This window comes from Solanum lycopersicum, chromosome 12 (assembly GCF_036512215.1).
Source record: "Solanum lycopersicum chromosome 12, SLM_r2.1".
Classification (NCBI taxonomy): Eukaryota; Viridiplantae; Streptophyta; class Magnoliopsida; order Solanales; family Solanaceae; genus Solanum; species Solanum lycopersicum.
The window spans coordinates 64,775,088-64,789,259 of NC_090811.1; the positions used below are offsets into that span (position 1 = coordinate 64,775,088).

The 14,172-nt window shown below is 31.1% G+C and overlaps 1 protein-coding gene and 1 long non-coding RNA gene across 2 annotated transcripts; one reads left to right on the top strand and one right to left on the bottom strand.

Annotated features, from left to right (window-relative positions):
* The first annotated feature begins 9,388 nt into the window (after positions 1–9,388).
* Positions 9,389–10,710, top strand: LOC101267973 (short chain aldehyde dehydrogenase 1-like). Its single transcript, XM_004252550.4, has 2 exons — positions 9,389–9,524; positions 9,605–10,710. Exons 1-2 carry the CDS (start codon positions 9,487–9,489, stop codon positions 10,410–10,412), a joined length of 846 nt encoding a protein of 281 aa, XP_004252598.2. The 5' UTR covers positions 9,389–9,486; the 3' UTR covers positions 10,413–10,710.
* Positions 10,711–12,745: 2,035 nt separating this feature from the next.
* Positions 12,746–13,311, bottom strand: LOC138340653 (uncharacterized). Its single transcript, XR_011213373.1, has 2 exons — positions 13,181–13,311; positions 12,746–13,056 (listed from the first exon to the last, which is right to left on the bottom strand). It is a non-coding gene; the product is annotated as an uncharacterized lncRNA (long non-coding RNA).
* Positions 13,312–14,172: the final 861 nt, after the last annotated feature.

A 14,172-nucleotide genomic window follows, 5' to 3' on the forward strand; every position in this document is an offset into this window, starting at 1 on the left:
CATGTTCTCATTGAAAGTTGAACAGATCAAGACTTAATAATCAGTAGCGTAACGTTTTAATTACTTTCTAAAAAGTCGTATTTAACAAATGCAACACAACATTTATCTTTTGATATAATTGCAACTAAAAAATCTAAAATATCAATTGATGTGATTTATGCAAAAATCATACAAATCTAAATTGTATAAAAAAAGAACAAGATTGATTGAAAAATGAGATATTTAAAGAAGTTTTATCATATCAATATGACAAAGAATAATAAGACATGTAGACGTGTTTCATTAGTATTTTCAGTTACTTCACATCATAACTTTTAGATATTCAAGAAAAAAGGTACACCGTTATAATGGATTATAGATGTTAAATTTGTTAAGCTTATTTTAATTGTCATCTCAAATGATCTTCATAATTAATATATAATTAAAAAACATAGTGATAATATTATGTTTGTGCAACTGAGAACATATAATTAATTAAAAAAGTAATTCTTTATCGTTTATTTCAAAGACCGCGCGAAGCGCGGCCAAATTCCCTTGTACGAGGATATATTTAAACTTTTTTCCTTTTACTATAAGTAAAACGTTGAATTTATGATTTTTCTTTTTCAATTTATGATATTACAATTATGTGTAACGACCCATTTAGTCGTTTTGAGTAACAGACTTCAATTCTGGAAAAACTGGCAGAAGCGACGGACCCCACGACGGAACGTCATGGGCACGACGGACCGTCGAGGGGGTCTCGTCCCAAAACACTTAGAAAATCTGAAATTGGGTACTGAAAATCAACTCTCTGAACTTTGTGACGGAATGGCAGGACGGACCGTCACAGACCCTTGGTGGAAATTTGGGTCTCTGAACTCTGCGACGACCTGCAGGACGGACCGTCGCAGGCACGACGGCCCGTCACAGGCACGACGGCCCGTCACAGGTTGCGCAAATCCCAGGCAGAGTCGGATTTCTGGTGAAGTTTTAAGGGACGTTTTTGGACTATTCTTTCCTTAATTATAGATTTCGTGGGTTTATATTAATAACTCAAATTCTTGAGGGTTAAAAGAGGTAACCCTAAGTTAATTAGTGGGGTATTGTTGCCACCTTTTATTCTTAATTATATACTAATTAGGGTAAAAGAAAGAGGGTTGAATAAGAAAAAGAGAAAGAACAAAGAGAGACAGAAAAAGAGAGAGAGAAACGATCGAGAAGAAGAGGAAAAACACCAAGCTTTGAGGATTAACTTGCTTGATTTCAATTCGTCGGTGGAGGTAGGTTATGGTTTTCATGCTTTCATAGTAAACTCTTAATAGAGAATGATATGTATTGGTAGTATTGTAAACCCTACTATATGCTCAATTGCATGTTTGCATGAATATGATTATGTGTTTGTGATAAGTTAAGCATGATGAAAATATTGAATCCCAAATCGTGAAAAGAAACTTTAATATACATCATTAATGATGATGCTTCGGTATAGAAGAAGGCTTGATGATTTACAGAATGATATTAGTGGATCGGGTGTCACGAACCGACACGTAGAATTAGGGGATCGGGTGTCACGAACCGACACGTAGAATTAGGGGATCGGGTGTCACGAACCGACACGTAGAATTAGGGGATCAGGTGTCACGAACCGACACGTAGAATTAGGGGATCGGGTGTCACGAACCGACACGTAGATTTAGGGGATCGGAGTGTCACGTACTGACACAAGAGGAATAATGAATATGAGGGAGCGGAGTGTCACGTACCGACACAAGAGAAATAAAGATAATGAATCTTGAAAGATGTTAATATACTCAATCTAACGAACATGATTCCCAAATGAGTATGGTATTGGGGCTTGAGTCCTCACGTATGAACTTGATGGTACTTATTGATGATTATAGTACTTGTTGTTGTTACATGTTGAGTTGTATAGTTGATTTATGATAATACTTGATATATACTGTTCCCTATTTTGAGTTGGCCGATGATATCTACTCAGTGCCCGTGTTTTGTACTGACCCCTACTTTTATTGTTTTCTTCTTGTTTAATTGTGGAGTGCAGCAAACGTGCCGTCATCTTCGACTCAACAGTAATTCAAGCCAGTCTCGGTCACACCGGATCTTCAGGGTGAGCTAACACTTCTAGCTTGGACTGAATTTCCTCCGTCATGTCTTGATGCCTTGAACCTCCGGCACAGACTAGCTTCTTATGTATTTTTAGCTTTTAGAATACTCTTAGTTTAGTCATTTGATTGTAGATGTTCTTGTGGTGATGACTTCCAGATTCTGGGGATAATGATAAGTTTTTGAGTTATAGAAGTTGATTATTTATGAGTTTAAGTCTTCCGCATTACTTTCTGTTTATATTATATTGAAATGTTAAGGTTTAGATTGGTTGGTTCTCTCACATAGGAGGGTAAGTGTGGGTGCCAGTCGCAACCCGGTTTGGATCGTGACATTATGTGTCAAAGTATTTCAAGAGTCTCTTTTCTTTTTTAGCGGACTTTTTAATAATATTTTTGGACTTTAAAATTTAAGATATTGATATTAACAATCATTAATAAAGAATTTTTTCGTATAATTACGGAATATGATATTTCCACCACAATTTACAACCAGACGTACTGAATGAGCTATCCAAAAGTATGGTTCTGCACCTACAATTTCATACGTATTCGTAAATATATGGTCTAAAAAATATTTTAATTTTGATTGAAACTGTCGTTAGGATACTATCTTTACCAAACTTTATGGAGGATCTTTTTACACTATGAGTTATTTAATAGTGTATTTTAAAGGTATATATGTGCATACACGTGGATACATTACTATTTAAAATGATGGAGAATTTATGATGTCCACATAGACACATATATATCTTTAAAATACACTACTAAATAATACATTGGGTAAAAGTCCTTTACAAAATTTGATATCGTAACAATAATTTCGATCAAAATTAAAGTATTTTTCAGACCATTTTCCCGTTAATAAATTAATACAGTGTAAGTATTTTGGATAGTAATTGTTTTAATCTAAAACTCAAAATTTCAAACTAGAACAATCCTAACATCATTTCCTATTTCATGTATTATGTAAACCAATGCCTCAAATACGATGCAGAGTCCAATAATTTTCAAATATATATTCAATTTTGTTTTACACAATCAATATTTGTTTATATCACCAGGACTCCTTGGAATTTTGAGGCTATGTGAATGAGACTCTTCCAATATTGGAAAACAAACATTTCTATCAAATTCTTTCACAGGAGATATGCGCCAACGTTATATGGATACCCCCATTGCATTAGTGCAACATTTTGGATGCGTGTAGTTTGAGACATTGTTGGACATATTGTCACATGTCATCCAACAGAAGGAGAAAGATATTATTTTCGATTACTACTGAGGCATGTATGTGTAACGACCCGCTAGGTCGTTTTGAGACCAGGACTAGTTTGACTCCTTTTGGAAAATGAAAAGGGTTTTTTTAAACTATATGAAGACTAAGAGTATTTAGTTGAAAAAAAAAATAGTGAAGAACTAATATAGTAAATAATTAGTGGGCTGAGTCCATAACTCACTTTGTATCTTTATATTTGGCCCATGTATTTAAATAACTTAGAGGGTTACATGTATTATATCATGATTAGAGAAAATCAGAAATAGGAATAAGTTGTCATCCTCGGCGTTGGAGAAGAACTCGCTGCGCAGGTAAAAGGATACCATCCTTGTCTAGTTTTTTTTTCTTTCAAATTTTCGTTGAATAGGATTACACTTGAATTAGATTGAATTGTATATTAATTGTTATTATATTGGTAATGTGGGTTAAAGTATAGTTGTCAGTAGGGTGTAAGTTTGGATCTGCAATTGTTTTTCTTTCTTATTGAGAAAATATAGTAAGTGGGGACAAGATTATAAGCCAATCATTTGGCAATCATGACAATAATGACAATAGAAATGTATTTTGTTTTGTTAGGCATTAAACAATACTTTGCGAGGGGTTACGTACATACTAGTGCAGTTAGTAATCAGTTGTGTGAGGTCGATCCTTTTAAGTTAATTATTAAATATAGGCTTAAGTTTAATATATGCATATAGATAATTAATTATTAGGTGTATATTATATAATTTAACATTGAATTCAAGGGTATTGGGAGATGTTAAAGTTAAGTTCTTGGCTTGAAATTTAGCAAGTATGAAAAATTTTGGCATTACCAATATATATCAAGATTGGGAGTTTGGTTGGAAATGAGTGAGTTTAGCATCTATGATAGACATATAATAATTTGAATGTCTACAAAAAAATTGCTTACTTATGAATATTGCAAAATTGGTAGATTGGGAACGTTCTGAAACCTTGCGAAAAGGAAAGGAAAAATCTTAAAAGATTTCTGGCACAAGTTCGGCATCTAAGGTATGTTAAGACTTTTTAGACTTGTTGAAGGACGTTTTCCTAATTAAAAATTAAAAATGTAAATAGACAAAGGGGTAAGGGGGAAAGATGGTGGTCTCGTATCAATGGTGTGACGGGCATTGGTACGAGTACCGGTGTTATAAAAAGGAAAATACTATTATAGAATGTGGATTGAAATTTGAGAATGCCAAAGCATATGGGCATTAGCTGATATATTATTGACTTGAATTCCTTGTGTGATTGTGTTTTATTTATTTCACCCGTATAGTTGAGATAATTGAGGTGGTTATGTATTATATTCATATTGATTGATTGAGATGCATCATCATTCCCTCTATTGAAACAATATTGTGCACATGCATCGAGATGAGACTGAGTATAAGTTGGGCACGTGGAGATCGTCCGTGCTGGGGATGGTGAGATGTTAAGATTGTAATTTGGGCACGTGGAGACCGTCCGTGCGAAAATTGTTTGATATTATGATAGTGCGTTGAGATCGTCCGCACAGACACGTGGAGATCGTCCGTGTCGGTATATGGACCTCGCGAGTCCCCATGGGTCATGAACTCTCGATGTATTTTCGAGGAGTATCGTGTATATACGGTTGAGTTAGTACTGGGTATTCTGAGACATATCATTACATGGCATCATATTGCATTGCATTTCATCCCATCATTCATTCTTGATGACTATATGTTTCGTCTGGTGTTTGGAAAATATTAAATGTTGATTTCCTTTATTGATGAAACTTAAATAGTGAGTGTAATATATATATATGCTTGTATAATTTAAGAATTTATTTTCTTATATAAACTCCCATCACTACTTCTTCGTTGTCGGTCAATGAGACATACTGGGTACACGTGGTTTCGTACTCATACTACGCTTGTTGCACTCTTTGTGGTGCAGATTCGATTCCAAGTAGGAGCACATCTCGTGGAGCAAATTGAGTCCGGCTTGAAGTTCTTGGAGTTGTGGTGAGCTGCTTGGCTGTTCTGTGGCCCACACCTCCCTCTATCTTTACGTATTCTGTTATTCAGTATTCAGACAGGATATCCCTTAAGTTAGATTTGTCATTTTAGTTTCAGACTTGCATCGTATTCTAGAAGCTCTTGTACTTAAGACACCAATTCTTGGGGTGATATATTTTATCTTCCGCATTTCGTACTTACAAGGAACTCAATGTTGGAGATTCTTGCTAAGCGTTGGTCTTTTTTTTACTCATTGTTAGTTTAGTTGGGTTAATATGTTGGGTTGACTTACCTTTTGGTAGGGAACATAGGTGCCATCACGACTTGCAAAATTTGGGTCGTGACAGTATGAGGACCAATATCATACAAAGATCTTTTGAGTGTAAATGGAGAGAGAGCCCTGTAGTACTTTCAGAGAATCGGTTGAGAAAAGAGGATTGTTACATTGTGATAGTAGTTTGATAGAGTGTCTGTCTAAAGCCGCATGGTATTGGATGCATGTAGTTTGAGACATTTATTTGCTACCTTGAAAATGAACCATTTTCGTTGTTAGGGTCAAGTTGCTTCATAGTTAAGGTCTTAACTGACATCTATGAAAAATTTCGGTAAAAAGTCAGAATTCTTGATCACAAAAAAAAAATGGTAGACATAGTATATGAAAATTGACAAAATAAGAGTTTATCTGCTCTAGGCTCGTTTGATCTTGAAAATGGATCGTTTCGACCGTCAGGGCCGACTGGCTCCGTAGCTAAGGTCATAACGGATATTCATGAAAAAATTTCAGCAAAAATGACGTCGACATTCTGGATAACCAAAAAATATGGTAAACTATAGCACACGAAAATTGGAAAAAGGGGGTTTACCTGCTCTGGGCTCGTTTGACCTTGAAAATGATCTGTTTTGGACGTCAAGGCCAACTAGCTCAATAGTCAAGGTTTTAATGGACGTCCATGAACAATTTCGGCAAAAATGACACCAAAAAAGATGATGAACTATAGCACACGAAAATTAAAAAAAATTTGGGTATTACCTACTCTGAGGCTCGCTTGACCTTGAAAATGAGTCGTTTTTGTCATCAGGGTAACTAGCTCCAAAACTAAGGTCTTAATGGATGTCCATGAAAAACTCTGCCAAAAATGACATCGGAATTCCGGATCACCAAAAGAGATGATAGACTATAGCACACAAAAATCGACAAAATAGGGGGTTGACTTGCTCTAGGCTCGTTTAACCTTGAAAGTATGCAATTTTGACCGTCAAGGACAGTTGACTCCATAACTAAAGTCTTAATAAATGTCTTTAAAAATTTATCCCATGACTTTTTTATCTCAAAACTATTTATTCTTATCTTTGACACGAAACAAACTCTTAACTTCTTATCTATCAAGACAATGGATTCCAACCGCCAAGATTGATAGTGATAGAAATCGCTAAATTAATAACTCATTATCCATGAACCAACCTTTTTTTCTATTCAATTTTGGACAAAACTATCATATATGTTCAATACTAGCTAATAAGTCTAATTTTCAAAGGTTTAATAATTAGCACCCTACACCAATATCCATTTTAGTATGAAGCCCAATATGAAATAACACATGGGCAACGACTTATTAGGTAGATTAAGGTTATTAATTGTTATAATTGGCCTAAAAGCTAAGACTTAAAAGTCAAAATAGAATATTTAAAATATTCAAACCGATTAATACAGTTTAACCTAAAAAATCTAAATCAATCCAAGTTTATTTTTATTGGATTATAATTTTTCTAATTAGAAAATCAAAAAATTAAAACTGAAATTTTCATATTCAATTGGAAAACAATCTCCTACACTTTAAACAAATTGGAAGTGATCGAAAATTAACACATACACAATAAAGTATTCTTTTTTTTTTCTATAAAACACTTTTTTTAAATAAAAAAAATAATACCCAAACACCTCAATTCTCAAAAATAAATCTTTTATTCATCGCAAATTAATAAAAAAGAAATTATGTAATAAATTATGATTTCTTAAATTTATTTTTGTTGAACCAAATTCATTGGAAAAATCACGTTAACGCACATAAATTCACATTTTAATACATAAGAAAATTGAAAAATTATTTTGTTCTAATTAATTTTGAATTATCATAAGAGATCATTTGTATGAAAAATTTTAACCTTACGTCTGTAGGCTATAGCCACCAAATTCACGTGCTTTTTTAGTTCCCAAGTTTATAAATATGACAATAATATACTAAAAGAACTTAACATAATACTCAAATCATAAATACATTTTATATTATTAAGGAAAATGTACTAGTTAATTAAAAAAAGTAAAGTAAATTATAATATAATTAATTATACTTTGTTGCTAATGGTGTATTAATTATATTTTATGGAAATTAGTAAACTTTGGTGTCCCTAACTATTGCATAGCTAGACGAAAAATATAAAATCATTCATTGCATATATGTTGCAAATACATAAACATAATTTAACCTAGAAGAGAAATTATTAGATATACAAATTATATTCAAGTTTGTTAAATTCATGTAATGGATAATAAAAAGTAACCAATAGAAATAAGGCTCAGAAATCATGAAAATTCAATGAATTTTGAAAGATAAAAAATTGATCATATGTATCATATTCTTTTAAGACATTTTCTTTTTCTTTATTTGATTTCACTAGATTTCATATCGTTTGTCATTTTCTATATTATTTAGGGAAAATATCCAAGTACTTCCTCAATCTATGCTCGAAATTCCAGAGACACACTTATACTATGCTAAGGTCCTATTACCCCCATGAACTTATTTTATGTGTAATTTTCTACCCCTTTTTAGCCAACGTGACACTAGTTCAAAAGAAAAAGTCAACCATCGTTGGGCCCAAAAGATAGTGCCACGTAAGCTAAAGAGGGGTAAAAAATTATTAATAAAATAAGTTCAGAAGGTAATAGAACCTTAGTATAGTATAAATGTGTCTCTGAGATTTCGGGCATAGGTTGAGGAGGTACTTGGGCATTATCCCTATTATTTAGCTTGATTTTTCAATAAAATCTCTGTTTTAGAAAATGTTAGAATAATTATAATTAAATAATCTTATTAAAATAATCCATGAGTACTTCCTACGTTTGTGGACCTCCATTTTATTACCAATCACAAACCATCAAATATTTTCATCTTTTCATCATAAAAAATATTTTATAGTAACTTCGATATACAGATTATGTAAAGAAAGTTCATGAGGAGAAAAAAGGGAACAAAAACAAAATATAATCACACTCCTTCCGTCTATTTTACTTATTCACTGTACTAAAATTAGATGTCCAACAATACCTGTTCAATTTTAAAAATTACTAAATAATTAATTATTTTTATATCTATTTTATCTTCTCTATTAAATATTATTCAATAATATCTAATATATTTCCCAAAGCTTAAATTTAATATATTATAAGCATATTTGGATGCAAATAGGGGTAGTTATTCGGGTTAATCAAATTAAATATAAAAAATTTAATTTGAATTTTCAGTTTTCAAATTGAAGAAATTAGAATTCAAATAAGTTTGGTTAACATATTTGAATTTTAGACTTTAAGCAGCTCTATTTTATAACCAACCACAAACCATCAAATGTTTTCATACTCATTGTCTAACTCTAGAAGAAATAAAATTAATTGTTTTTTTTCTTTCTTTTTTGTAAAAAAAAAAAGGATAATGCACAATACCCCTCAACTTATGCCCGAAATCTCAGAGACACATTTAAACTCTATTAAGGTCCTATTACTCCCTAAACTTATTTTATTAATAATTTTCTATCCCTTTTCAGCCTAAGTGACACTATTTTGTGGGCCCAAGTTGGTTGACTTTTTTTTTTCAAGCTAGTGCCACGTGGGGCGAAAAGGGGTAGAAAATTACTTATAAAATAAGTTCAGGGGTAATAGGACCTTAATATAGTATAAGTGTGTCTCTGGAATTTCAGGCATAGGTTGAGGGGGTACTTGTTCATTTTCCCTAAAACTAAAATAATGGGGTTAAGTGCAAACGCACACTAAATAATTTTCGTATAAATAGAGACTCTAAATTATGTGAAAAATACACAAAGAGCTTTCTAGTTTGAGAAAATGGCCAACTCTTCTTTTCAATCTCCAATAGCCAAAAAGTTATGTTCTTTTCTTTTGCCTATTCATATTATTGTTGTTTGAAAATAGCAATAATTTACATTTGAACTTATTTTTGCAGGCTAGAAGGTAAGGTAGCAATTATAACTGGTGGAGCTAGCGGTATAGGAGCAGCCACAGCTAGACTTTTTGTTCAACATGGTGCAAAAGTAATGATTGCAGATATTCAAGACGATCTTGGAAAATCATTAGTAAAAGATATTGGCACAGAGCAAACAGTTATCTATGCCCATTGTAATGTCTCGATTGAATCTGACGTTAAAAATGTTGTTGATGCAACAGTTGCCAAATTTGGTAAGCTTGACATAATGTGCAGTAACGCTGGTGTATCAGGTAAGCCAATTACAAGCATTCTAGAAGTAGATCACGATATAATTAAGAACGTTTTTGATGTAAACGTTGTTGGTGCATTCTTCTGTGCAAAACACGCTGCTAGAGTGATGATTCCAAATAAGAAAGGTGTCATTCTTTTCACGACAAGTGCTTCTACCGTGGTCTTTGGTACCGGTGTCCCGCACACCTATGTATCCTCAAAATGTGCAGTTTTAGGGCTCTCAAAGAATGTTGGGGTCGAATTAGGAAAATATGGAATAAGAGTTAATTGTGTTTCTCCTTATTGCGTTAGCACACCATTAGTAGTAGATGGATTTGGAATAGAGGAACAAAAGGCAGACAAATGGTTTGAAGAGGCAGGGAATTTGAAAGGAGCTTTATTGGATGAACAAGATGTAGCAAATGGAGTGTTGTACTTGACAAGTGATGATTCAAAATATGTGAGTGGACATAATCTCATACTTGATGGTGGATTTAGTACCACAAATGTGGCTTTAACTGAGGCCTATAAGAAGTTATTTCCATCAAATGATTGATCACTTCATTCTAGTGTCCGATATCAAGGTCGATCAGATCGATTATAAGATAACTAAAGCAATACCTTGGGCTATATCATGAATCTGTATTAATGAAAATAAGGAATAAAGAGCTAGTCCCCTTTGATCAATTGGATTATAGCTCGAAATAAAGTTACATGATTGATTCATGTTTCTTTCTTGTGTAAGTTAAACTAATGTTATACTACCTTAAACTTAATATGCTTGGTTGTGTTTTATATTTGATGGATATGTAATTAATAAATGGAAAAATTATGTGTACTCTTTTCGTTCGGAATTGTTTGTCATGTTGCACTTATCGAAAGTCAATTTGATTAATTTTCAAAGGTAAGTTAGATCACATTAATTCGATATTTTAAACAAAAAAATTAGATACCTTAAAACTATGTGAAAAGTACAATAAATTATAATTTTCTGCATATTAATATGATGAAAAAATACATCTTAAAATATTAGTCAAAGTTTTTATAATTTAACTCTAAAAAAATATAAACCATGACAAACAATACCTGACGGAGGGAGTACTACTTAATACTCATCATAGCTATAGTTTGCTATAACTACCACTCACGACTAACAATTTACATTTATTACGTGGGTTGACTTCGAGTTTGTATAATTAGCCACGTTTGTATATGTATAATTCGCCATAATATATAAATATATGTATAGTATAAATTATCTAATCGACATACATATACAATTCACATGTCTCCCACTCTTTGTCCTGTCTCGCTCGCCTTTCTTCTCCCTCTTCCAATCTCGCTTTTGATATATACAAATACATATGTATAATATATAATTATCTAACCGATATACATATACAATTCACCTCTCTCTTTTTTTTTTCTCTCTCTCGCTTGCCTCCCTCCTCTCTCTTCCAGTTGTGCTCTTCTCTTTTCTCACTATAACATGTTGCTACGAATTGTAATTATCAAACTATAACTATGGAGAGTAATTAAAGTATTTTTTATAGCTATATGTGAAAATTTCTCATAATTAATTCAACACAAATTAATTTGAGCTATCAAAGTAGATTGAATTAATGAATAAACGTGTTACTATGTTTATTTATTGTTTGCCATTATTAGTGGTGCCACCCAATCCTAATCTAGGTGTTTCTTCTCAAGAGACGAGTTTTATATATATATATATATATATATTATTTTAATTTTTTTGAAAATTGAGAAAATTTGGTTTGCTAGTCTATTAACTGAGCTTGGTTAGGTTCTTCACATGCATATAGGTTTATATATATATATATATTTGCTAAACGCTAAAGTGATGTAGATCCACTAAATGCTATGGTTATGGTTCATTAGATTTTTACGGATGCATGTACAAAAATTTGGGGTAAAAAGTTTTGGCTTTTCATATTCCAAAAAAATCTTTAAAAATATTTAAATTCACGTATCGTCACATCCAAATACTAAAAAAGCAGTGTGGATTCTGTAGAGGCTATGTATATGGCTAGGTCATTATGGATGGTCATACAAAATATTAGGTAAAAAAACCTGATCAATCATATTTTTAAAAATTCAAAGACTAAAACATATAAAAATCAACTAAAAATCAAATTTATATTCTATGACCTCTAAATAACCAAAAAAAAGTAAATTGTGAAGGTCACCCCGTTCATTTTACCCTCATATTATATACTCATTGATGATGGGCTTTATACGAGTTTTTAATACTTTCAATGTGCAAAAGAATGGTGGATCATCAGACCCTAATAATCTCAAAAAAAAAAAAAAGAATAATGCTCAAGTACCTCCTCAACTTATGTCCGAAATCTCAGAGACACACTTATACTATACTAAGGTCTTATTACCCCTGAACTTATTTTATAAATAATTTATTACCCCTTTTCGACCTACGTGGCACTATTTTGTGGGCCAACGATGGTTGACTTTTTTTTTTTCAAACTAGTGCCACGTAGGCTAAAAAGGGGTAGAAAATTACTTATAAAATAAGTTCAGGGGTAATATAACCTTAGTATAGTATAAGTGTGTCTCTGGGATTTTCGAGCATAGGTTGAGGGGGTACTTGTGCATTATCCCAAAAAAAAACATATAGATTTCAATGTATATAAGTATGTATATATTTTTAAAAAATGAATAGACACTTAATTAGGCACTCATATTAAAAAAAAAATTAATTGTGAAGCTGGTTAAGTTTGCCTCATAATTAAACTATGCTAGTACCAACACAACTTTTATTTTACTTGCAAATCAAAACAAAAAATTATAGTTTAAAAAATGCAGCTCTTTTTTGTTGGATATCGATTTTCCTCAAAATAAACATATTAAAAATTACGTAAAATATCGGAAAATCAAGATTAATCTTTGAAGTTCCGTCTATCCATTAAAATTCAATCAAACATCAAAGACATAAGAAGAGTAAATATTATTAAATAGTAATATTATGCATAAAAGACTCGTAAATTATATTAAATCACTATTATATGGTGGTGGTTTATCATGATGTCTACTTGGTGAAGGATGAGCTGGTGCATAGTCAATTACTATTGAATCATCAGACTGAATATTATTTGTATTTTTCTCCATTTTGAAAACATCAATTCCACTTGTTGATTCAATTTCTCTTCTTCCAATTCTTGCTCCTAATTCATATAACCAAAAAAAAAAAAAAGAGAATGAAAAATTATAAGTTATTTAATTAACACTATATTATATACATGTTAGGAAAAAATTATGACTCATGAAAAAAAAAAGTGTATTATTTACCTTGTGTTACAATTAATATAGAGCATAACACAAAAATGGTCTTCAAAAGAACAATATTATTGGTGGTAACATTCTTCATCATCAGAATTATTGTTTTAAAATAAATTTTGAGTAGTGATATGATATTATTTTTGCACCCTTTAAATAGTAAAATATGTTGACAAATTCTTAGATTTATTAACCAATGGTAAAAGGTCGGTTACAATAAATTCTCTCACAATTTTCTATAAGAATGGTTTTTTTTCCCTTTTTAGTCTGTTCAAAAGGAAATTATTTTTTTAATATTTTAATAATAGTTTTTTTTACTTGACATATTTATGGTAATAATTTTTTTTCTTTTTTTAGTCTATTGAAAAACGGATGAATTTTTCATAATATTTTAATTTTAGTTTTTTATATGACATATTTAAGGTTATAATGATTTTTTTTCTTTTTTAGTTTGTTGAAAAAGGAATGATTTTTTCTTCTTTTTTTTATAATACTTTAATTTTAGTTTTGTACATGCATGTTTAAGGTCACAATAATTTTTTTCCTTTTTTAGTTTGTTTGAAAATGAATAATTTTTTTCTTTTTTGTTAATACTTTAATTTTCGTTTTTCACTTAACATGTTTAAGCTCTTAATGGATTCTTTTCTCTTTTTTTTTTTACCTTTTTAGTCTGTTTGAAAATAAATAATTTTTTTATAATACTTTAATTTTAATTTTTCACTTAACATATTTAAAATCGCAAAATTAAAGAAAATCACAAATTTTAATTTTTATTTGTTCTACTTTTTTTAAAAAAAAATTTACGGTAAGCAAGAGTTAAAAAAAAAAGGAAGGAGTCAAAATCTCTCAATATTTTTCTCCAAAGTATGATAATTTTACGAAATCCTCTTTTTTTTGTTTTCACTCATTATTCATAAAATTTGATTTTCTTTATTGAGATTTTTGTCAATTTCTTTTTGATATTATATTTGTTCTTTCTTCCAATTCAAATCATGTTTAATAAA

What these genes read in the sequence shown, in the direction of transcription:
- LOC101267973 (XM_004252550.4), top strand. Translation starts at nt 9,487, where the DNA reads ATGGCCAACTCTTCTTTTCAATCTCCAATAGCCAAAAA. An exon ending in CAATCTCCAATAGCCAAAAA is followed by an intron (nt 9,525 to 9,604) that starts GTTATGTTCTTT and finishes TTATTTTTGCAG; the next exon opens with GCTAGAAGGTAAGGTAGCAA.